This window comes from Colias croceus, chromosome 14 (assembly GCF_905220415.1).
Source record: "Colias croceus chromosome 14, ilColCroc2.1".
Classification (NCBI taxonomy): Eukaryota; Metazoa; Arthropoda; class Insecta; order Lepidoptera; family Pieridae; genus Colias; species Colias croceus.
The window spans coordinates 395,275-417,792 of NC_059550.1; the positions used below are offsets into that span (position 1 = coordinate 395,275).

At 39.5% G+C, this 22,518-nt stretch overlaps 2 protein-coding genes across 3 annotated transcripts; one reads left to right on the top strand and one right to left on the bottom strand.

Moving 5' to 3' along the window:
* Positions 1-1,018: 1,018 nt before the first annotated feature.
* LOC123697520 (poly(A) RNA polymerase cid11-like) lies at positions 1,019-2,961 on the top strand. Its single transcript, XM_045644063.1, has 3 exons — positions 1,019-1,075; positions 1,571-1,723; positions 1,871-2,961. Exons 1-3 carry the CDS (start codon positions 1,069-1,071, stop codon positions 2,935-2,937), a joined length of 1,227 nt encoding a protein of 408 aa, XP_045500019.1. The 5' UTR covers positions 1,019-1,068; the 3' UTR covers positions 2,938-2,961.
* A 1,902-nt stretch (positions 2,962-4,863) lies between these two features.
* LOC123697518 (speckle targeted PIP5K1A-regulated poly(A) polymerase-like) lies at positions 4,864-21,820 on the bottom strand. 2 transcript variants are annotated; one of them, XM_045644057.1, is made up of 7 exons: positions 21,667-21,820; positions 21,464-21,544; positions 20,676-20,886; positions 19,982-20,282; positions 17,331-17,570; positions 16,722-16,877; positions 4,864-6,671 (listed from the first exon to the last, which is right to left on the bottom strand). In XM_045644057.1, coding segments are annotated over exons 1-7 (2,568 nt in total). In that variant the 5' UTR covers positions 21,669-21,820; the 3' UTR covers positions 4,864-5,094. The 2 variants fall into 2 exon arrangements, with proteins under 2 accessions (XP_045500013.1, XP_045500014.1); XM_045644058.1 differs by lacking the exons at positions 20,676-20,886; positions 21,464-21,544; positions 21,667-21,820 and adding an exon at positions 18,047-18,178 and having other exon boundaries at positions 19,982-20,102.
* Between the last annotated feature and the right edge of the window lie 698 nt (positions 21,821-22,518).

Below are 22,518 nucleotides of genomic sequence, written 5' to 3' on the forward strand. Positions count from 1 at the left end.
CAGATACTTTACAGACGCCCGATATTCCGACCAACGTTTTGCACGGTTTTGTCGGAGTATCGAATGTGTCATTTTTAGTTTTTTAATACAAAATAATATATCGCTCTTTACTAAAAGCGTATGGATGTTAACACGGTACATAATACATATATAGCATATATATGTTTTTTAAATTTTTGTCTGGTTGTTCCGGTTAATCTCCGGAACGGCTGGACCGATTTTGACGGAACTTTCACTGACAGATAGCTAATGTTACAAGCAGTAATATTTTTTATTATATTTTCATAGGAACATTGATTAAAAAGGAAAACTTAATTAAGCGGGTGAAACCGCGGGACGTAGCTAATTTGAAGTAGAAAATAATTTTATCAATGTACCCGCAGTGATGCAGCCATCTCTCAACTAGATTCATGTGTGAACGTAAATATGTATTGGACTTAAGATTATTTTATAGACCTAAAATTAGACCTTATAAACTATAAAAACATAAACACCGAATTTAGATACCATACTATAATAAATTGCATTTGTGCGGCTAGCCTAATTATTGAAAAAAATAATATTTTGAGTTGGTGATCAAGGGAATCCCCAGTCAAAAAGCTTTCAAAAAGAGTCGAAAACGCCATTCCGTTATACGGCACTATGCACTATGCACTATGCACTTCGGTTTTGTAAAATATGTTTGTTTTTTGTTTACCCAATGAAACCCCTACATTCTACAACATTTTGCAACTAGAATGTAACAACACAACGACAGCAACGATGGTGAGCCGTGGCTGTAGCTAGGTTCGCTACACGTTCGCTAAGTAATGTAAAATGTTTTTATGAAAATTGGAATACATAGATCTGTGACATAGGTAGGTAGATAGTTTCTACGTCGGACGTCCATACGTCAATGTCATCAGTCATACATAGACATTGTTATTATTTTGGTTATTTAATTTCAAAGAAATCAAACAATATATTTGTTTATTGTTAAAACTGTATAGATAATTATTGTAAATGCAAATAAGTACCTACTAATAATCGCCTATAAAAATATTTATTTTTGATTGATTGAAATACAAAATGGACAGTGAGTTTTTTTTAACTGCAATGAATATAAACAGATTTGCTTTAAAATCCTACCATGTAACTATATAAAATACTAGCTTTCCGCCGGCGGCTCCGCCCGCGCTTTTAAAGAAAAACTCGCATAGTTCCCGTTCCCGTGGAATTTGCGGGATAAAACCTATCCCATATCACTCGTGGATAGCTTTCGAATGGTGAAAGAATTTTTAAAATCGGTCCAGTAGTTTATGAGCCTGTTCATTATAATCAAACAAACAAAGTTTTTCTCTTCTTAACATTAGTGTAGATGCATTTTAAATATATCCAAATCTCTTCACAATTTGATTTAAATTGTGATAATAAATATAAATAACTAAATAATATTAAATTACAATCACACTGTTCAGATAACAACAGTAACTTCTCCAGCTGCTTTCCAAGATTTTGTTTAGTAGATACAGACTTAAAATTTACCAAATTATGCATATCTTGTATTATTTAGATCCTGTCTATTTTTCAGATATATTGGATACATCAGGGTTATATTTTAATGGAGATTTTGTTACCCAAGTAAAAGAAATATTACAGTACATTAGAATGAGTAAGGAAGATGTCGAACAATTGCAAGATCTTTTTGATGAACTGCAAGACATCTTTGAAAGAGTTTGGCATGGTAAATATTTGTTATTTAATGATCATACACATTATTTACTTATTTCAATCAAAGTTTCAACTATTTACAGCATAACAAAAGTTTAAACGTAATTTAAAATGTAACTTTTTATCAAATAATTTTTTATTGACTTCATGTTTATTTCAGGTTGTCAGTTTGAAGTGTTTGGTTCTGTAGTTACGGGTCTGGCTTTAAAAAACAGTGACATTGACATACTTTGTCATCTTCGTCCATGGCTAACCCAACCGAGGGCCATCTTTGTTGTCCAAGCGAGGAAAATTCTTAATTTATACCGCCATAGATTTCGAAATATATTAGCTATAACTAAAGCAAAAGTGCCCATTGTAAAGTTTTACCACATACCAACCCAAAGACACTGCGACATAAGTTTCTCGGGCCCCATGGCGGCACACAACAGCCACTTATTGGAGTACTACATGATGAGTGACGAACGCGTGCTACAACTAGCTCTCATTATCAAATACTGGTCCAAAGTGCATCTCTTCACCGGTCAGAATCTCATGCCAAATTACTGTTTGACCTTACTGGTTATCTTTTATTTACAACAAAAAAACATATTATGTCCGTTCATTGCTTTACAACAAAAAGACGACGTAAGACTTGTTGACAATTGGAATACAGCTTTCACTAAAATAACACACAAATGTGACAAAAATGAGAACTTGTATTCTTTGTTAGGGAATTTTTTTAAATATTACTATAACTTAAACTTCGATAAATGTGTAATATCGTTGTACACTGGACGATTAATAGAGAGGGAAAAATTTATAGACGTACACAATGTGCCTCCAGAATTCGAATTGTATTCTGCTAATGTAAAGTCAGAGGTTTGCCAGCCACTTCGCCTAGACACGTATATGTGTGTGCAAGATCCATTGAACCACAGCCGCAACTGTGCAGTCGCTGTGCATCCCAAGTTAGCAGAAAGAATTATCGACTTATTTAAAAAGGCAGCAGAATTATATGATAAAGGGCCGAGTGATAATTTTCTTAGAAACTTGTTGCACACTCAAGAATCTCCCGTACCTACAAATAAACCAATATTCAGAAATGATCACATCAAAACGCATGGAATTCAAAAACGAAACAACACAAAGAAGAACCAACGATCAATTGAACGTGCAAGGAATTTCAAAAGAAAATTTAATTATAACAGTAATCAGCATAATCAACAAATAACTAATAATAATTAACACTAACAAATTAAATGACTGAAAAGTGTTATTTTGTCTATTATTGTGATATTTAAGGGATTATTAAATATGTTAAGGATTGTTTTGTTATATTTGTAACATAAGCGAAGTTTAATTTTTAATTTATTAAAAATGAACAGAAGAGTACTCTCGTTATCATAGCGTTTTATTTTAGACTAGCTGTTTCACCCGCATTGTTCCACTCGAGCTCCTGTTGGCTTGAAAATAATATATAGCCTATGGCCTTCCTCGATAAATAGGCTATCTAACACTAAAATAATTTTTCAGATCGGACCAGTAGTTCCTGAGATTAGCGCGTTCAAACAAACGAAAAAACTAGCAGTGTAACGCCGTTAGTACACCGACGCATTCGCGAGCGGCACCGAAACAACGAAAAATCTGTCAGTAGTATGGCAGGTTTTCGCATATGATATGTATGTCTCACTCTAGCACATATATAGATGAAATAGTTGCGTCCTTGTCAGTATTGTTTCGCAAGGAACTGCGAAATGGCCATTACACAGACGCATTGCGAAAACATTGCTGTTTACTAACGTTCCGCAGATATTTCGCTACGCAGTAGTTTCGCAGAGATTCGCTGCTGCACGCGAATGCGTCGGTGTACTAACGCCGTAAGCCGTACCGCGTTTTATACATATAAATTCTACACTCACACAAACATAGTGAGAAAAAGATAGAATATACATTTAAACCATAAGCTGAAAAGAGTAAGCAACATAACCTAAATGCAACCCAGCTGATTACCTGACTTTAAACGGAAAATGTATTTACACGAACGCTTTTACCGTAATGTGCATCTGCATGATAGTAAAAATGTGAACAGGTAAGTACAATACATTTATAAGACAAAAATCATTTAAAAATGTATATTAAATACAGATAATTGTAATTAAGTATTTTAACACAATAAGAAAGTCAACAGAACCAACAGATTTAAAAAAAAAAACAGGTTATACAAAAAAGGGCTTTAATGTTCAAAGCTTTCACAAATTAAAATTATTACAAAATAAATCGCTTAACTTATAAAATTAATATAATCTATAGTGTGTTTATTTCGTTATAAGCCAAATTAGGAAAAAAAAAGTAGTCCTATGTCATTATTTGCCGCCATGATATGACGTCACAAATGCATTTTAATATTATAATCGTAACATGATTATAAAATTAAAATGTGATCGAGACGAGTAAAGGCTAATGATATTATATTTTGTAGTATGCACCGATAATTAATTTATTGTTGAACTGAAAATTTGAATTTTAAACATTTAAACATTATTCCAAATAATGTGTATCTATGCTTCTAATTAATCTAATGTCAAAATCGTCCCCATCTATACTTTTTAGGAATCATCTAATATTAAGTTTCCTTTGAATAACCCACAAATTATTATTATTATTATTTCATATCTATTTTGAATATCTTATTGATTTTTTTGTGATTTTACTTAAGCACAAAAATTTTTTTTATCAATACATAAGTATTTTGTTTAAATGCGAATTGCACATTAGGTAAATTCCTAAAAAAACTTGTGTCAGTAAAAAATATGTATTTAGTCATTGTACTCAATTGCATTTTTTTATGATTTAAAAAAAGTTATTTTGTAGTGGATTATAAACAATAACAAAAAATGAGATTGTTTGCGTGCTAGAGTATTAATAAAACTTTGAGGCACCTAAAATAGTCTGTACTTTGCCGCATTTGCTAAATTTGAAAGTGTTATGACACAAGTCAAAATTATTTCTAAGTACGTCAGTAAAAAAAGACAAATATACACATAATATGGTTTTATTGTCTTAATTTACTGAAGTGCAAACAAGTGATCACAAATCATTATGATAATTAGTCTCTATAGTAAATTGTACTTTTTTTTTAAATATGACTATAATTCATCATCAAATCTACAGCTATTCCAACAAATTCCATGCTTCTAGGTATAACGAATGTATACTCTATAACACAACGTCATCATTACGGCGTACAACGACACTGCGGTAACAAATTTAAACGTGTTTTAATACCATTTATCCGAAACGGCCCTCGAATTCTTAACAACTACATATAATCTATTCCGTATCATGATCAATAAACTTTCGATTTCACTAAAACTCGCGTAGAAAAATAACAATGTATATAAATCACGGGTTGTCGCTCGCTTCCGTTTCATTCTCTACGACACTCGTCACAACTTCTGAGCCGTTTAAATCGCCTTCTTTGAGTAGACCGTTGGTTAAATCGATTTTTTCTTCAATTTCGGCGTCCTTGTCCTGTTGGGGGTCGTCCGCGACGGCTCCGTTTGTTTTTTTCGCCTTGAGGAAGGGGCGCATGAGCACAAAGAACCAGCCCTTGACCATGATGATGAAGAACTTGCCGAACTCCTGGAAGGTGGTCTTGTCTCCGTCCAGATATCGCAGCTGAAGTGCGGCGTTGCGCGTTTCGCGCGGGAAGCTGACGCTGAGCGCCACGCGCAGGTCGTGCAGCTCGCGGTCTGTGGCCAAGATCTCCTGCGAGATTCGGATCTGCTTGTCCAGGAAGCTGCCCGGCATGTGACCGTACAGCCGCGTGAACCGCTTACGCTTCCACACGGCCTTCTTCACGTCACTGGCGTACAGCTCCACGTGCCTGTTCCCCTCGTGCTTGGTCTCCACCGGCTCCAGCGGCGCGTGGCAGATCTGCTCGAACATAACCTTGAGCACGTTCCGGATGACGCTCTTCCACTCGTCGTCGGGGATCCGGTCCAGTTCCTTGGCGTGCACGTTGGCGCGGTACTCCGTGCGGGCGGCGCCCGGGGGCTCCGGGGGCTTCTCCAGCAGCACGCCCCGCAGCAGGTTGACGCAGCCCGAGCTTTTCTCCCTCTGGTACGTCGCGGCGGCGAGTTTGAAGTACGCCTTGATCTCCACGGCCAGGCGCGAGCCCACCGACGACGCGACGTTGTGGCACAGCTCGAGCGGGTCCTGCACGCACATGGACGTCGTGAACTTCATCGGCAGCACCGTTTTGGCGATCAAGTTACTCTTGTACCGGCTCAACTCCTCCGGCAGGGTGTCCAGGTCCGCGAAGGCGGCCTTCTTTATCGGGTAGCCGAGGAACGGGCACACGACCATCTCGTCGAAGTTGAAAGTCGCGTAGTACTCGAAGAAGCCGCCGATGATCTCCGAGATGGGCGACTCGTTCTCCACCTTAGGCAGCAAGTCGTGGCGGTCCACGAAGCCCGTGTTCCATTCGTCGACGATGAGGTCTTTCGAGGAGTCTCTCTGCAGCCAGGCGACCGAGGGGAGGATGGAGACGGGCTTCTGCTGGAGGTAGAAGATGAGCAGCATGGTGAGCGCGTAGTTGGTGAGCCTGCCGCTGCCGGAGAAGCCGTGCACCTTGGCCCAGTACTTGACGAGCACGGCCGCGGGGAGCAGCCGCGGGTCGGCGTGCAGCAGGAACGCGATGAGCTTGCTGTTCCGTACCCCGAGGAGCGTCTTGAAGGACACGTCGCAGTTGGTCTCCGTGGGCTTGTAGAAGAATTTCACGATGGGCGTGTGAGCGTTCGGTATGGAGTATATCTCCGTGAAGATTTGCGGGTACTGCTGCAGTATTCTCTTGGCCTTGTTGACGTGGTTCATGTTGGTGTACTTGAACTGTATGGGCAGGTCCACGAAGCAATCCGCGTCGCTCGTCTTGATGCCGAGCCCGGTGGTTATCGAGCCGAAGGGGTACGCGTGACATCCTGTAAACAAGTTCATGTTAATGTACGCAATAAATTGACCATTTTATTTTTTAATAAATCTTAGGTTGGAAAGAAATACACTGTAATTTGTAATAAATTTAATAAAATGTGATGTGATATTATTCATGTGTTTGATTCAACGCCAGCATTATACATTTAGAAATTATAGTGGAGTCATTTTAATAGGTAACATTTATAGTTCATCAAAATGCAACAACGTAACATTATAACAGCGGGCATACAATAACATATTAATGACTTTATTCGTCACTTAGAAATTAAAGATTTTAACGGATTTTAAACACGATTAATTCATTATATTATTAGAATACTCGCGTAAAATCAAACACAAGAAAATACTATTTCGTATTGGCCATCCTGTCAAAAAATGTAAGTAGTGATTGACATCTATGCATGCGTTCAGAAATATATTTATGAAATGTATTTCTAGTGTCGTGTGTGAAGTGTCGTGTGTGAATGTCGTGTTGTAAGTGTCGTATGTGAAATGTCGTGTGTGAAGTGTCGTGTGTTTGTTGTAAGTGTCGTGTGTGAAATGTCGCGTTGTAAGTGTCGTGTTTATAGTGTCGTGTGTGAAGAGTCGTATGTGAATGTCGTGTGTGAAGTGTCGTGTTGTAAGTGTCGTGTGTGAAGTGTCGTGTGTGAAGTGTCGTATGTGAATGTCGTGTGTGAAGTGTCGTGTTGTAAGTGTCGTGTTTGTAGTGTCGTGTTGTAAGTGTCGTGTTTGTAGTGTCGTATGTGAATGTCGTGTTGTAAGAGTCGTGTGTGAAGTGTCGTGTGTGAAGAGCCGTGTGTGAAGTGTCGTGTTGTAAGTGTCGTGTTTGTAGTGTCGTGAGTAAAGTGTCGTGTGTGAAGTGTCGTATGTGAATGTCGTGTTGTAAGTGTCGTATGTGAAGTGTCGTGTGTGAAGTGTCGTGTTGTAAGTGTCGTGTGTGAAGTGTCGAATGTGAATGTCGTGTTGTAAGTGTCGTGTGTGAAGTGTCGTGTGTGATGTGTCGTGTTGTAAGTGTCGTGTGTGAAGTGTCATATGTGAATGTCGTATTGTAAGTGTCGTGTGTGAAGTGTCGTGTGTGAAGTGTCGTATGTGAAGTGTCGTGTTGTAAGTGTCGTGTTTGTAGTGTCGTGTGTGAAGTGTCGTGTTGTAAGTGTCGTGTTGTAAGTGTCGTATGTGAAGTGTCGTGTGTGAAGTGTCGTGTGTGAAGTGTCGTATGTGAATGTCGTGTGTGAAGTGTCGTATGTGAATGTCGTGTTGTAAGTGTCGTATGTGAAGTGTCGTATGTGAAGTGTCGTGTGTGAAGTGTCGTGTGTGAAGTGTCGTATGTGAATGTCGTGTGTGAAGTGTCGTAAGTGAATATCGTGTTGTGTCGGGTTTTTTAGTGTCGTGTGTGAAGTGTCGTGTTTGTAGTGTCGTTTGTGAAGTGTCGTGTGTGAAGTATCGTGTGTGAAGTGTCGTATGTGAATGTCGTGTGTGAAATGTCGCGTTGTAAGTGTCGTGTTTATAGTGTCGTGTGTGAAGAGTCGTATGTGAATGTCGTGTGTGAAGTGTCGTGTTGTAAGTGTCGTGTGTGAAGTGTCGTGTGTGAAGTGTCGTATGTGAATGTCGTGTGTGAAGTGTCGTGTTGTAAGTGTCGTGTTTGTAGTGTCGTGTTGTAAGTGTCGTGTGTGAAGTGTCGTATGTGAATGTCGTGTGTGAAGTGTCATGTTGTAAGTGTCGTGTTTGTAGTGTCGTGTGTGAAGTGTCGTGTTGTAAGTGTCGTGTTTGTAGTGTCGTGAGTAAAGTGTCGTGTGTGAAGTGTCGTATGTGAATGTCGTGTTGTAAGTGTCGTATGTGAAGTGCCGTGTGTGAAGTGTCGTGGGTGAAGTGTCGTGTTGTAAGTGTCGTGTTTGTAGTGTCGTGTGTGAAGTGTCGTGTGTGAAGTTTCGTGTGTGAAGTGTCGTGTTTGTAGTGTCGTGTGTGAAGTGTCGTATGTGAATATCGTGTTGTGTCGGGTTTTTTAATGTCGTGTGTGAAGTGTCGTGTTTGTAGTGTCGTTTGTGAAGTGTCATGTGTGAAGTGTCGTGTGTGAAGTATCGTGTGTGAAGTGTCGTATGTGAAGTGTCGTGTTGTAAGTGTCGTGTGTGAAGTGTCGCGTGTGAAGTGTCGTGTGTTAAGTGTCGTATGTGAAGTGTCGTGTGTGAAGTGTCGTATGTGAATGTCGTGTTTGTAAGTGTCGTGTTGTAAGTGTCGTGTTTGTAGTGTCGTGTTGTAAGTGTCGTGTGTGAAGTGTCGTATGTGAATGTCGTGTGTGAAGTGTCATGTTGTAAGTGTCGTGTTTGTAGTGTCGTGTGTGAAGTGTCGTGTTGTAAGTGTCGTGTTTGTAGTGTCGTGAGTAAAGTGTCGTGTGTGAAGTGTCGTATGTGAATGTCGTGTTGAAAGTGTCGTATGTGAAGTGTCGTGTGTGAAGTGTCGTGTTGTAAGTGTCGTGTGTGAAGTGTCGTATGTGAATGTCGTGTTGTAAGTGTCGTGTGTGAAGTGTCGTGTGTGATGTGTCGTGTTGTAAGTGTCGTGTGTGAAGTGTCGTATGTGAATGTCGTGTTGTAAGTGTCGTGTGTGAAGTGTCGTGTGTGATGTGTCGTATGTGAATGTCGTGTTGTAAGTGTCGTGTTTGTAGTGTCGTGTGTGAAGTGTCGTGTGTGAAGTTTCGTGTGTGAAGTGTCGTGTTTGTAGTGTCGTGTGTGAAGTGTCGTATGTGAATATCGTGTTGTGTCGGGTTTTTTAATGTCGTGTGTGAAGTGTCGTGTTTGTAGTGTCGTTTGTGAAGTGTCATGTGTGAAGTGTCGTGTGTGAAGTATCGTGTGTGAAGTGTCGTATGTGAAGTGTCGTGTTGTAAGTGTCGTGTGTGAAGTGTCGCGTGTGAAGTGTCGTGTGTTAAGTGTCGTATGTGAAGTGTCGTGTGTGAAGTGTCGTATGTGAATGTCGTGTTTGTAAGTGTCGTGTTGTAAGTGTCGTGTTTGTAGTGTCGTGTTGTAAGTGTCGTGTGTGAAGTGTCGTATGTGAATGTCGTGTGTGAAGTGTCATGTTGTAAGTGTCGTGTTTGTAGTGTCGTGTGTGAAGTGTCGTGTTGTAAGTGTCGTGTTTGTAGTGTCGTGAGTAAAGTGTCGTGTGTGAAGTGTCGTATGTGAATGTCGTGTTGAAAGTGTCGTATGTGAAGTGTCGTGTGTGAAGTGTCGTGTTGTAAGTGTCGTGTGTTAAGTGTCGTATGTGAATGTCGTGTTGTAAGTGTCGTGTGTGAAGTGTCGTGTGTGATGTGTCGTGTTGTAAGTGTCGTGTGTGAAGTGTCGTATGTGAATGTCGTGTTGTAAGTGTCGTGTGTGAAGTGTCGTGTGTGATGTGTCGTATGTGAATGTCGTGTTGTAAGTGTCGTGTTTGTAGTGTCGTGTGTGAAGTGTCGTGTGTGAAGTGTCGTGTGTGAAGTGGCGTATGTGAAGTGTCGTGTGTGAAGTATCGTGTGTGAAGTGTCGTATGTGAATGTCGTGTTGTAAGTGTCGTATGTGAAGTGTCATGTTGTAAGTGTCGTGTGTGAAGTGTCGCGTGTGAAGTGTCGTATGTGAATGTCGTGTTGTAAGTGTCGTATGTGAAGTGTCGTGTGTGAAGTGTCGTGTTGTAAGTGTCGTGTGTGAAGTGTCGCGTGTGAAGTGTCGTGTGTTAAGTGTCGTATGTGAAGTGTCGTGTGTGAAGTAACGTATGTGAATGTCGTGTTTGTAAGTGTCGTGTTGTAAGTGTCGTGTTTGTAGTGTCGTGTTGTAAGTGTCGTGTGTGAAGTGTCGTGTGTGAAGTGTCGTGTTGTAAGTTTCGTGTGTGAAGTGTCGTGTTTGTAGTGTCGTGTGTGAAGTGTCGTATGTGAATATCGTGTTGTAAGTGTCGTGTTTGTAGTGTCGTGTGTGAAGTGTCGTATGTGAATGTCGTGTTGTAAGTGTCGTGTTGTAAGTGTCGTATGTGAAGTGTCGTGTGTGAAGTGTCGTGTGTGAAGTGTCGTGTGTGAAGTGTCGTATGTGAATGTCGTGTTTGTAGTGTCGTGTGTGAAGTGTCGTATGTGAATGTCGTGTTGTAAGTGTCGTATGTTAAGTGTCGTGTGTGAAGTGGCGTATGTGAAGTGTCGTGTGTGAAGTATCGCGTGTGAAGTGTCGTGTTTGTAGTGTCGTATGTGAATGTCGTGTTGTAAGTGTCGTGTTTGTAGTGTCGTGTGTGAAGTGTCGTGTTGTAAGTGTCGTGTTTGTAGTGTCGTGTGTGAAGTGTCGTATATGAAGTGTCGTATGTGAAGTGTCGTGCGTGAAGTGTCGTGTTGTAAGTGTCGTGTTTGTAGTGTCGTGTTGTAAGTGTCGTGTTTGTAGTGTCGTGTGTGAAGTGTCGTGTGTGAAGTGTCGTATATGAAGTGTCGTATGTGAAGTGTCGTGCGTGAAGTGTCGTGTTGTAAGTGTCGTGTTTGTAGTGTCGTGTGTGAATGTCGTGTGTGAAGTGTCATGTTGTAAGTGTCGTGTTTGTAGTGTAGTGTGTGAAGTGTCGTATGTGAATATCGTGTTGTAAGTGTCGTGTTTGTAGTGTCGTGTGTGAAGTGTCGTATGTGAATGTCGTGTTGTAAGTGTCGTGTTGTAAGTGTCGTATGTGAAGTGTCGTGTGTGAAGTGTCGTGTTTGTAGTGTCGTGTGTGAAGTGTCGTGTGTGAAGTGTCGTATGTGAATGTCGTGTGTGAAGTGTCGTGTTTGTAGTGTCGTGTGTGAAGTGTCGTGTGTGAAGTGTCGTGTTGTAAGTTTCGTGTGTGAAGTGTCGTGTTTGTAGTGTCGTGTGTGAAGTGTCGTATGTGAATATCGTGTTGTAAGTGTCGTGTTTGTAGTGTCGTGTGTGAAGTGTCGTATGTGAATGTCGTGTTGTAAGTGTCGTGTTGTAAGTGTCGTATGTGAAGTGTCGTGTGTGAAGTGTCGTGTGTGAAGTGTCGTGTGTGAAGTGTCGTATGTGAATGTCGTGTTTGTAGTGTCGTGTGTGAAGTGTCGTATGTGAATGTCGTGTTGTAAGTGTCGTATGTTAAGTGTCGTGTGTGAAGTGGCGTATGTGAAGTGTCGTGTGTGAAGTATCGCGTGTGAAGTGTCGTGTTTGTAGTGTCGTATGTGAATGTCGTGTTGTAAGTGTCGTGTTTGTAGTGTCGTGTGTGAAGTGTCGTGTTGTAAGTGTCGTGTTTGTAGTGTCGTGTGTGAAGTGTCGTATATGAAGTGTCGTATGTGAAGTGTCGTGCGTGAAGTGTCGTGTTGTAAGTGTCGTGTTTGTAGTGTCGTGTTGTAAGTGTCGTGTAGTAAGTTTCGTGTGTGAAGTGTCGTGTTTGTAGTGTCGTGTGTGAAGTGTCGTGTGTGAAGTGTCGTGTTGTAAGTGTCGTGTTTGTAGTGTCGTGTATGAAGTGTCGTGTGTGAAGTTTCGTGTGTGAAATGTCGTGTTTGTAGTGTCGTGTGTGAAGTGTCGTATGTGAATATCGTGTTGTGTCGGGTTTTTTAGTGTCGTGTGTGAAGTGTCGTGTTTGCAGTGTCGTTTGTGAAGTGTCGTGTGTGAAGTATCGTGTGTGAAGTGTCGTATGTGAATGTCGTGTTGTAAGTGTCGTATGTGAAGTGTCGTGTTGTAAGTGTCGTGTGTGAAGTGTCGCGAGTGAAGTGTCGTGTGTTAAGTGTCGTATGTGAAGTGTCGTGTGTGAAGTTTCGTATGTGAATGTCGTGTTTGTAAGTGTCGTGTTATAAGTGTCGTGTTTGTAGTGTCGTGTGTGAAGTGTCGTGTGTGAAGTGTCGTGTGTGAAGTGTCGTGTGTGAAGTGTCGTATGTGAATGTCGTGTTGTAAGTGTCGTATGTGAAGTGTCGTGTGTGAAGTGTCGTATGTGAATGTCGTGTTTGTAGTGTCATGTGTGAAGTGTCGTATGTGAATGTCGTGTTGTAAGTGTCGTATGTTAAGTGTCGTGTGTGAAGTGGCGTTTGTGAAGTGTCGTGTGTGAAGTGTCGTATGTGAATGTCGTGTTGTAAGTGTCGTGTTGTAAGTGTCGTATGTGAAGTGTCGTGTGTGAAGTGTCGTGTTTGTAGTGTCGTGTGTGAAGTGTCGTGTGTGAAGTGTCGTGTTGTAAGTGTCGTGTTTGTAGTGTCGTGTATGAAGTGTCGTGTGTGAAGTTTCGTGTGTGAAGTGTCGTGTTTGTAGTGTCGTGTGTGAAGTGCGTATGTGAATATCGTGTTGTGTCGGGTTTTTTAGTGTCGTGTGTGAAGTGTCGTGTTTGCAGTGTCGTTTGTGAAGTGTCATGTGTGAAGTGTCGTGTGTGAAGTATCGTGTGTGAAGTGTCGTATGTGAATGTCGTGTTGTAAGTGTCGTATGTGAAGTGTCATGTTGTAAGTGTCGTGTGTGAAGTGTCGCGAGTGAAGTGTCGTGTGTTAAGTGTCGTATGTGAAGTGTCGTGTGTGAAGTGTCGTATGTGAATGTCGTGTTTGTAAGTGTCGTGTTATAAGTGTCGTGTTTGTAGTGTCGTGTGTGAAGTGTCGTGTGTGAAGTGTCGTGTGTGAAGTGTCGTGTGTTAAGTGTCGTATGTGAATGTCGTGTTGTAAGTGTCGTATGTGAAGTGTCGTGTGTGAAGTGTCGTATGTGAATGTCGTGTTTGTAGTGTCGTGTGTGAAGTGTCGTATGTGAATGTCGTGGTGTAAGTGTCGTATGTTAAGTGTCGTGTGTGAAGTGGCGTTTGTGAAGTGTCGTGTGTGAAGTGTCGTATGTGAATGTCGTGTGTGAAGTGTCGTGTTGTAAGTGTCGTGTTTGTAGTGTCGTGTGTGAAGTGTCGTATGTGAATGTCGTGTTGTAAGTGTCGTGTGTGAAGTGTCGTGTTTGTAGTGTCGTATGTGAATGTCGTGTTGTAAGTGTCGTTTGTAGTGTCGTGTGTGAAGTGTCGTGTTGTAAGTGTCGTGTTTGTAGTGTCGTGTGTGAAGTGTCTTATGTGAATGTCGTGTGTGAAGTGTCGTGTTGTAAGTGTCGTGTTTGTAGTGTCATGTGTGAAGTGTCGTGTGTGAAGTGTCGTATGTGAATGTCGTGTGTGAAGTGTCGTGTTGTAAGTTTCGTGTTTGTAGTATCGTGTGTGAAGTGTCGTATGTGAATGTCGTGTTGTAAGTATCGTGTGTGAAGTGTCGTATGTGAATGTCGTGTTGTAAGTGTCGTGTTTGTAGTGTCGTGTGTGAAGTGTCGTATGTGAATGTCGTGTTGTAAGTGTCGTATGTTAAGTGTCGTGTTTGTAGTGTCGTATGTGAATGTCGTGTTGTAAGTGTCGTGTTTGTAGCGTCTTGTGTGAAGTGTCGTGTTGTAAGTGTCGTGTTTGTAGTGTCGTGTGTGAAGTGTCGTATATGAAGTGTCGTATGTGAATGTCGTGTGTGAAGTGTCGTGTTGTAAGTGTCGTGTTTGTAGTGTCGTGTGTGAAGTGTCGTGTTGTAAGTTTCGTGTGTGAAGTGTCGTGTTGTAAGTGTCGTGTGTGAAGTGTCGTATGTGAATATCGTGTTGTAAGTGCCGTGTTTGTAGTGTCGTGTGTGAAGTGTCGTATGTGAATGTCGTGTTGTAAGTGTCGTATGTGAAGTGTCGTGTGTGAAGTGTCGTGTGTGAAGTGTCGTGTTGTAAGTGTCGTGTTTGTAGTATCGTGTGTGAAGTGTCGTGTTTGTAGTGTCTTATGTGAATGTCGTGTTGTAAGTGTCGTGTTTGTAGTGTCGTGTGTGAAGTGTCGTGTTGTAAGTGTCGTGTTTGTAGTGTCGTGTGTGAAGTGTCGTGTGTGAAGTGTCGTACATGAAGTGTCGTATGTGAATGTCGTGTGTGAAGTGTCGTGTTTGTAGTGTCGTGTGTGAAGTGTCGTGTGTGAAGTGTCGTGTGTGAAGTGTCGTGTTGTAAGTGTCGTGTTTGTAGTGTCGTGTGTGAAGTGTCGTATGTGAATATCGTGTTGTAAGTGTCGTGTTTGTAGTGTCGTGTGTGAAGTGTCGTGTGTGAAGTGTCGTGTTTGTAGTGTCGTATGTGAAGTGTCATGTGTGAAGTGTCGTGTGTGAAGTATCGTGTGTGAAGTGTCGTATGTGAATGTCGTGTTGTAAGTGTCGTGTTTGTAGTGTCGTGTGGGAAGTGTCGTGTTGTAAGTGTCGTGTGTGAAGTGTCGTATATGAAGTGTCGTATGTGAATGTCGTGTGTGAAGTGTCGTGTTGTAAGTGTCGTGTTTGTAGTGTCGTGTGTGAAGTGTCGTGTTGTAAGTGTCGTGTTTGTAGTGTCGTGTGTGAAGTGTCGTGTTGTAAGTGTCGTGTTGTAAGTGTCGTGTTTGTAGTGTGTGAAGTGTCGTGTTCGTAGTGTCGTGTGTGAAGTGTCGTGTTGTAAGTGTTTGTGTGAAGTGTCGTCTGTGAAATGTCGTGTTTGAAGTGTCGTGTTGTAAGTTTCGTGTGTGAAGTGTCGTGTTTGTAGTGTCGTGTTGTAAGTGTCGTGTGTGAAGTGTCGTATGTGAATGTCGTGTTGTAAGTGTCGTGTGTGAAGTGTCGTGTTGTAAGTTTCGTGTTTGTAGTGTCGTGTGTGAAGTGTCGTGTTGTAAGTTTCGTGTTTGTAGTGTCGTGTGTGAAGTGTTGTGTTGTAAGTGTCGTGTTTGTAGTGTCGTGTTTGTAGTGTCGTGTTTGTAGTTTCGTGTGTGAAGTGTCGTGTTTGTAGTGTCGTATGTGAATGTCGTGTTGTAAGTGTCGTGTGTGAAGTGTCGTATGTGAAGTGTCGTGTTGTAAGTGTCGTGTTTGTAGTGTCGTGTGTGAAGTGTCGTATGTGAATGTCGTGTTTTAAGTGTCGTGTGTAAAGTGTGTCGTATGTGAATGTCGTGTTGTAAGTGTCGTATGTGAAGTGTCGTGTGTGAAGTGTCGTGTTGTAAGTGTCGTGTGTGAAGTGTCGCGTGTGAAGTGTCGTGTGTTAAGTGTCGTGTGTGAAGTGTCGTATGTGAAGTGACGTGTGTGAAGTATCGTATGTGAATGTCGTGTTTGTAGTGTCGTGTGTGAAGTGTCGTGTGTGAAGTGTCGTGTTGTAAGTGTTGTGTTGTAAGTGTCGTGTTTGTAGTGTCGTGTGTGTGAAGTGTCGTGTTGTAAGTGTCGTGTTGTAAGTGTCGTATGTGAATGTCGTGTTGTAAGTGTCGTGTTTGTAGTGTCGTGTGGGAAGTGTCGTGTTGTAAGTGTCGTGTGTGAAGTGTCGTCTGTGAAACGTCGTGTGTGAAGTGTCGTGTTGTAAGTTTCGTGTTTGAAGTGTCGTGTGTGAAGTGTCGTGTTTCAAGTGTCGTGTTTGTAGTGTCGTGTGTGAAGTGTCGTGTTTGTAGTGTCGTATGTGAATGTCGTGTTGTAAGTGTCGTGTGTGAAGTGTCGTGTTGTAAGTGTCGTGTTTGAAGTGTCGTGTGTGAAGTATCGTGTGTGAAGTGTCGTATGTGAATACATACTAATTGTTTTATTTTTCTCCTTGAATTTACGACAAAAAATATATTTCTTGGACAGGGATTTGCCTGATGAATTTTAAAATTGCCTCATCAAGTCCGATTGAAATATGTTCCAAGTCCGTATCAATAAATTCACATTAATCGATGTTTTTAGGCAGGTTACCTCCCTAGTCCCTACGAAGATAAAATTGATAGACGTCAAATGTTGTCTATTAAATTGGCTCCACTATAATTTCTAAATTTATAACACTCGCGTAAAATCAAACACAACAAGGTACTAAACCGCCCAACGATAAATTAATCGCTACGACATAAAGGAACACGAAGGCGCAGATATGGCGGAGCATTTTTCATTGTCAAACTATTATGATCAGTATCCTCATTAAAATAATATTCAGAAGCGCAGCGCGCTACCTTTTGCATGTGACGCTTAGATGCTTCTCGGGAATAAATTGTTGTTATTTGATTTTGAACATTTTTTAACGAGGACAATGTCGATAACATTTTGACAAGGAAAAATGCTCTGCGCTGCGCTCCACCATATCTGCGCCGGCCCTAAGAGTAAGTACACTCACCCGGCCATATGGAGCTAAGAACGCTCTGCAAATCGCTGTATAACTTGGATATCCTGGTGACCTCCTCCTTGGTGAGCCGAACGGCAGCCAGCACCTGGTCCAACTGCTGCAGGAAGTCACCGGACAGTTCTATCTTTGACGGCTCGATTATAACGTCTGCAATAAGGATTACATTTTATAAGTTATTGTGAAAACATAATATATGGTCTGAAAGGCTTATGAATGTTCTACTAAAATAAACCATTTAATGCTAACTTTTATGGACTAAATGAGAAAATTATATGGAATTGAAATTGAAGAAGAGAAAACAATAAATGTGTAAGAAAATATTATTGCGGAAACATTTAAGCTCATTGAGATGACCACACAAGTTATATAAAACTAGTGGTCCGCCCCGGCTTCGCCCGTGGTGCATATTTCGCAAAAAAAGGTAGCCTATGTCCTTTCTCGGGTATCAAAATAACTCCATACCAAATTTCATGCAAATTGGTTCAGTAGTTTAGGCGTGATTGAGTAACAGACAGACAGACAGAGTTACTTTCGCATTTATAATATTAGTATGGATGGACATAGTTGCAAAATTTTCATAAATAAATGAATGAAACTCACTTTTCTCTTTGCTTTTCACGAACACCCTCCTATTCCGTTGCAGATCTTGCTCCGAGAAGGGTTTGACAGATAGAAACTCGCCGTAAACACATATTTTATCTGAATTAGCGATCGCGTCCTGTGAGCTCTGAGCGTCCGCCATTGATATGATTGCGAAATTTTTCATTGTTTTTATGTGTTTCACTTTGTAGTCTGCAAACGCCTCTTTGAGGTCATCTATCCTTGTGTATGGAGGGTAGCCTGAAATATTATTCATTTTTAACCCATTGATCCCCAGCGGCCCGATCGGTCCCAGACACAATAGATTTTCTATTGTGTCTGTGGTTCCGGGGCCTGAGTTACTACATTAAAATCGATATATCTGTTATAATAAACAAGTTTTTAATCTAAACTTGCCCAGTACATGTGTCAGAAGTGAAACTTCTTTTGCAAAACTCAAACATACCAAAATCATTGCTATGACGTGACCTTGAAATTTTACCCTCAACGCGCCTAAAGTTATGCTTCAACAATAAACAAATTAAAAAAAATGTTGTGTGGTTTTATGAAACCACGGTAAAAGTGAAACTTTTTTTCACACTATAGACATTTAACTAAAAATTATCGTATTTGTACGATAATTATCGTACGTATCGTGCGTCACGCGACATGCGCTACACAGACCAAAAAGTTTTAGACGATGTAATAAAAGTTTCACTTTAAAAATAAAATGTTACCTGAAACATGTATCTTCAAAGGGTCAACGCCATTTTTGTCGGCGGGTTTCTTCCCTCTGTTTTCCCGCATTTTTGGTGACGCCGCAGCTTGTTGTTCGACGAGCGCCATTTTTTATGGATACAATTTCTCACCTTGAATATAATCTTTAGTTATTAAAAGTATATTTTCACTTTATTTAGTCCTTTAAACAACCTCACTTATCAAAACATGGCTAGTGTATAGAGACATTTCTTATACATTTGAAACTAATTATCATGACATTACCAAATGAGCTTAATGTTTGCAGTAATTACTTCAAAAACAAGTCATTTTAAACACATTATTTAATCATTTTTAAATAAATAGTTAGATATAATAGCTTTTGCCCTGATTGTTTTTTAACTTTAGAAAAAAATTGTTTTCTAAACTTTAATAGCAACAGGGGAACTTTTAATGTTAACCCTTAGCTGGTATCGCCTTTTTTGGCAACACTACCGGTATCGTGGGTCAAATTCTACCCATACCAAACAATCTGTTGTAGAACGTAGATTTTTTTATTATTTGTATAAAATATGGTTAGAAAAGAAATAAAAAAATATTTTTTTACAAAATAACCTTATTTAATATTAGAATATAAAAAAAAATATCATGTTTTACACACATTTGTAAATAACCTTATTTTTTGGCACTTTTTGGTTAATGTGAACTTAAAACATAAAAAAAAAATTGAAATGTTAGAAAAACTTTTACTAAAATATATTTATGGCACTTCTAATATCTTTATTATAACAAAAAAACAAATTGCTTCTGAAATCAGCATAAAATAAAGAAAATGACAACCAAAACCAAAATGACTTCTACCATCAACTATCATCCTCATCTTCTTCACTCTCATCTCTCGTATTTTCGTTCCTCGTATATTTTCTATTATTCTCGTATCTCCTCTTCGTTTTCACTGTCGTCAGAACTTACTCCAAATACACTGTCTTCTAAGCAACTAACAGATTAGGGATTGTCTCGATCGCTGATGATTTCGTCGTCACAAAGTTGGTTTACATTTGGTATTCTTTCATTTTTCAATTCCAAATCATCACTTAAGTCGTTCATCAACTCCTCGATTTGTCTGTCGTTCAAAAAGCCCTCCAATGTAGTACAAATAAACAATAAAACCAAAAAAGTAAGTAATTACACTCAGTGAAAAAAGTTACTTATTTGGTATCGTGGGTCGAACGTGACCCAGAAAGCTACTTACCTCCGCTCCTAAGATAGTCACAGTTCTGCACATCAACACCCCGCTGCAGCTAGCGACGCACTGAGAATACTTAGAAGCGCACAGTCGTTGCATAAAATATTTAAAGAATTATAACCGAAAATGTTCGCTTCTGGGTCAAATTTGACCCACGATACCTGCTAAGGGTTAATGTTGGTCTGAACCGTTTACAATGAAATTTCGCACACCTATGGGGAAACTTGGATTAACATTTAGAATAGGTTTTATCCCGGAAATCCGACAGGAGCGGGAACTGTGCGGGTTTTTCTTTGAAAACAGAAACAAAGCCACGGAAAGCTAGTTGTTAAAACATTAAGTAGCTGATAAAACCAGCCAACAGTCATATCTGTAATATCCTGCATCTGTCCGATACAATGACAAATAACATTTGAATATTGACATCAAGAAGTGTTAAAAATAGGCTATCAGGGATATTTTTAACAAATGGTGGAACTACCCCTAAATAATCTATACTAATATTATAAAGCTGAAGAGTTTGTTTGTTTGAACGCGCTAATTTCCAGGAACTTCTGGTCCGATTTGAAAAATTCTTTCGGTGTTAGATACCCCATTTATCGAGGAAGGCTATAGGCTATACATATATCATCACGCTAAGATCAACAGGAGAGGAACCATGCGGGTTAAACTACGAAGCGCAGCTTGTGTTTTATAAAGGTATACATACCACATGGGATTTTGATGGCTTCAATAAAGTAGTTAGGTTTCAAATAACCACTAGCATCACCCTCTGTTAAAATAACACCATTCTCCGATTCATAAAATTTAATCCCGTCATTCAGTGCATTGGCCAAATCAATATATATTAGTACTTGTGCGTTTTTACGCAGTCCACTTATAACATTAGGATCGCCGATTACACCTTTCGCTAAATGTATGTGCTTTCTTTGCATGTGATGTAACCCTTGAGATTTTATTTGCGGCCAGGCTTTCAAATATGTTCCATGGACAATTGTGGAATATTTTGGCTGGAAAAACGTAATTATTATTTTAAAAGTTTAACATTAAAACTTTTGTTATTAGCAAAAAAAACTTTTTGAAGTGAAACTTTTTTATCGGGGTTGGAAAAAAAAATTGTGTAACATTTTTTCGCTACGCGTGACATTTTTCCGTTACGCGCAATCTTTTTCTTGTCCCTACCACGCGAGATTCGACGTATTTCTGTAAAGTTTGATATTTACCAAGGTTATATTACGATTAAAACTTAATGGTTCGGAAGTCAGGTACAGGTGCGCACAGGTCCCTTAACATCCCGCTAAAACCTTAAATTGTTTTCTGCGCAATGGAGTGTACGATATTTCAAGCTGCCATTAAGTTTAAATCATACTATACAATGCTACTTCAATATTTATCATACTCACTTCCAATATTGGAGTCAGTTCTTCATTACTTATTTCTTTTATAGTATGCCCTTGATTAGCTTTAATTTCCCAGTCATTAGAACTATTATTTAATTTCAATCTAAATCTTTGTTTATCATTATTTTTGACCACTCGCACAATATCTGCTTGGCTGTATGTATGGAATGATTTGTGCCTCAATAGATCACTGACAGAGATGTATCCTTCGGAACTAAATTAGAATAAATTGTTGTTAATAAATTAGCAAACAAAACAAATTAATCACGAGTGTCAGAATAACTATGTGGGAATAATACTTTAATGTTTTATAATTCAAGCTTTTTCACATCCTATTATGATAATTCATTAGGTATGATGATCAGACAACACTTTTTGTCCAGATCCGAGTGATAGTTTTTCTATGTTGTTGTAGGTATATTATATTTTTCGAAAATATCGAAAAACTGCGATCATTATTATGGTTTCAGATTCCCATCGTTTCAGACGGTAAAAATAATGGCAATTTATACGTTTAAAGTGCAATGTTATTTCACTACATACCTAGTATAAAACAAAGTCGCTTTCTCTGTCCCTATGTCCATTTGTATGCTAAAATCTTTAAAACTACGCAACGGATTTTGATGCGGTTTTTTTTAATAGATAGAGTGATTCAAGAGGAAGGTTTTAGTATATAATATATTAGGTTTTAGACAAAGCGGGCGAAGCCGCGGTCGGTAAGCTAGTAAATTTATAAACATTCCGTTTCTATGTTTATAACACGTTGACAATATGTAATTTAAATAACGAACCTTATGCTAAGTCCCTCTTTGTTAGCACCGTGTCTGAGAATCCAAGATAATAGCTTACTCAATTGAATATCTTTCTTGTTCCTGTAATTTAATTCGCCATTATAGTTTAAACATCAAAACGTCACAGGATTCAAGATTTTAGTTTATGTTCACAGTTATGTTGTTTGACAGAGCTTGTTCTGTACTTTGAATAGATATCGTACATAATTTGTCTTCTATAGAATGTTTAACCACGATGTGTTAAAAATATAACCACGCGAATTATTGCCAATTGAGGGGACAAAAAGCCCCATTCATAAATTGATAATTTCCTTGTTGTAGTAAATAGATCACAATACAATACAATATGTCATAACCTACTCCATACTCTATAGATCGTAGCCACAGACAAAGAATAATGTTATACCACAGGCACTTGGACAAACCGGACAAACCACAGGAATAGACAGAAATATACCTAGGTACTCTGAGAGGTACTCAATATATATGTGACTCAAGATGTGACTCAATCAAGACCTAAGAGCAATTAACCTATAGAGTTCTTATATTAAGACAGAACAAAATACATATTTTCTAATCTACTTACTCTTAGTCAATAACAGCATAAGCCAGATTGAGATAGCGATAGAGTATCTGCACTGTCTTCAAACGTAGCGCGCCGGCAGTCAGTTTGTTTTCCAACCAGCTGGTGGGCTCAGTGCGTCAAGTGTTTTTAACGAAATATTTAGAAAATATAAAGTGTACAGTGTTTCTTTTTATTTGTCAGTGTGCTAAAATAACTATTGTATGTTTAGCAACCGGCTATCACTAGTCGAATGGGAGTTTTGGATAAAAACAATGTAAAAATATCTTTCCATCGGTAAGTGATTTTCAGCAAATTGATAAATATTTATGTTTTAAACCTATTTGAAGGTTTTATCAAGCGCTTTTTTGTAATTTTATGTTGTAACTGTAACATTTACCCACTTTATGGGGTTGTGGAATATAAAATAATGAAATAATTTTTAAAAAACGTCACAATTATATCACGTTTGGCATTTTGTTTACCACCGTAG

What these genes read in the sequence shown, in the direction of transcription:
- LOC123697520 (XM_045644063.1), top strand. An exon ending in CTTTGAAAGAGTTTGGCATG is followed by an intron (nt 1,724 to 1,870) that starts GTAAATATTTGT and finishes TGTTTATTTCAG; the next exon opens with GTTGTCAGTTTGAAGTGTTT.
- LOC123697518 (XM_045644057.1), bottom strand. An exon ending in AAAGAGGGACTTAGCATAAG is followed by an intron (nt 20,887 to 21,463) that starts GTTCGTTATTTA and finishes ATTCTAATTTAG; the next exon opens with TTCCGAAGGATACATCTCTG. An exon ending in CGTGAAAAGCAAAGAGAAAA is followed by an intron (nt 16,878 to 17,330) that starts GTGAGTTTCATT and finishes TCCTTATTGCAG; the next exon opens with ACGTTATAATCGAGCCGTCA.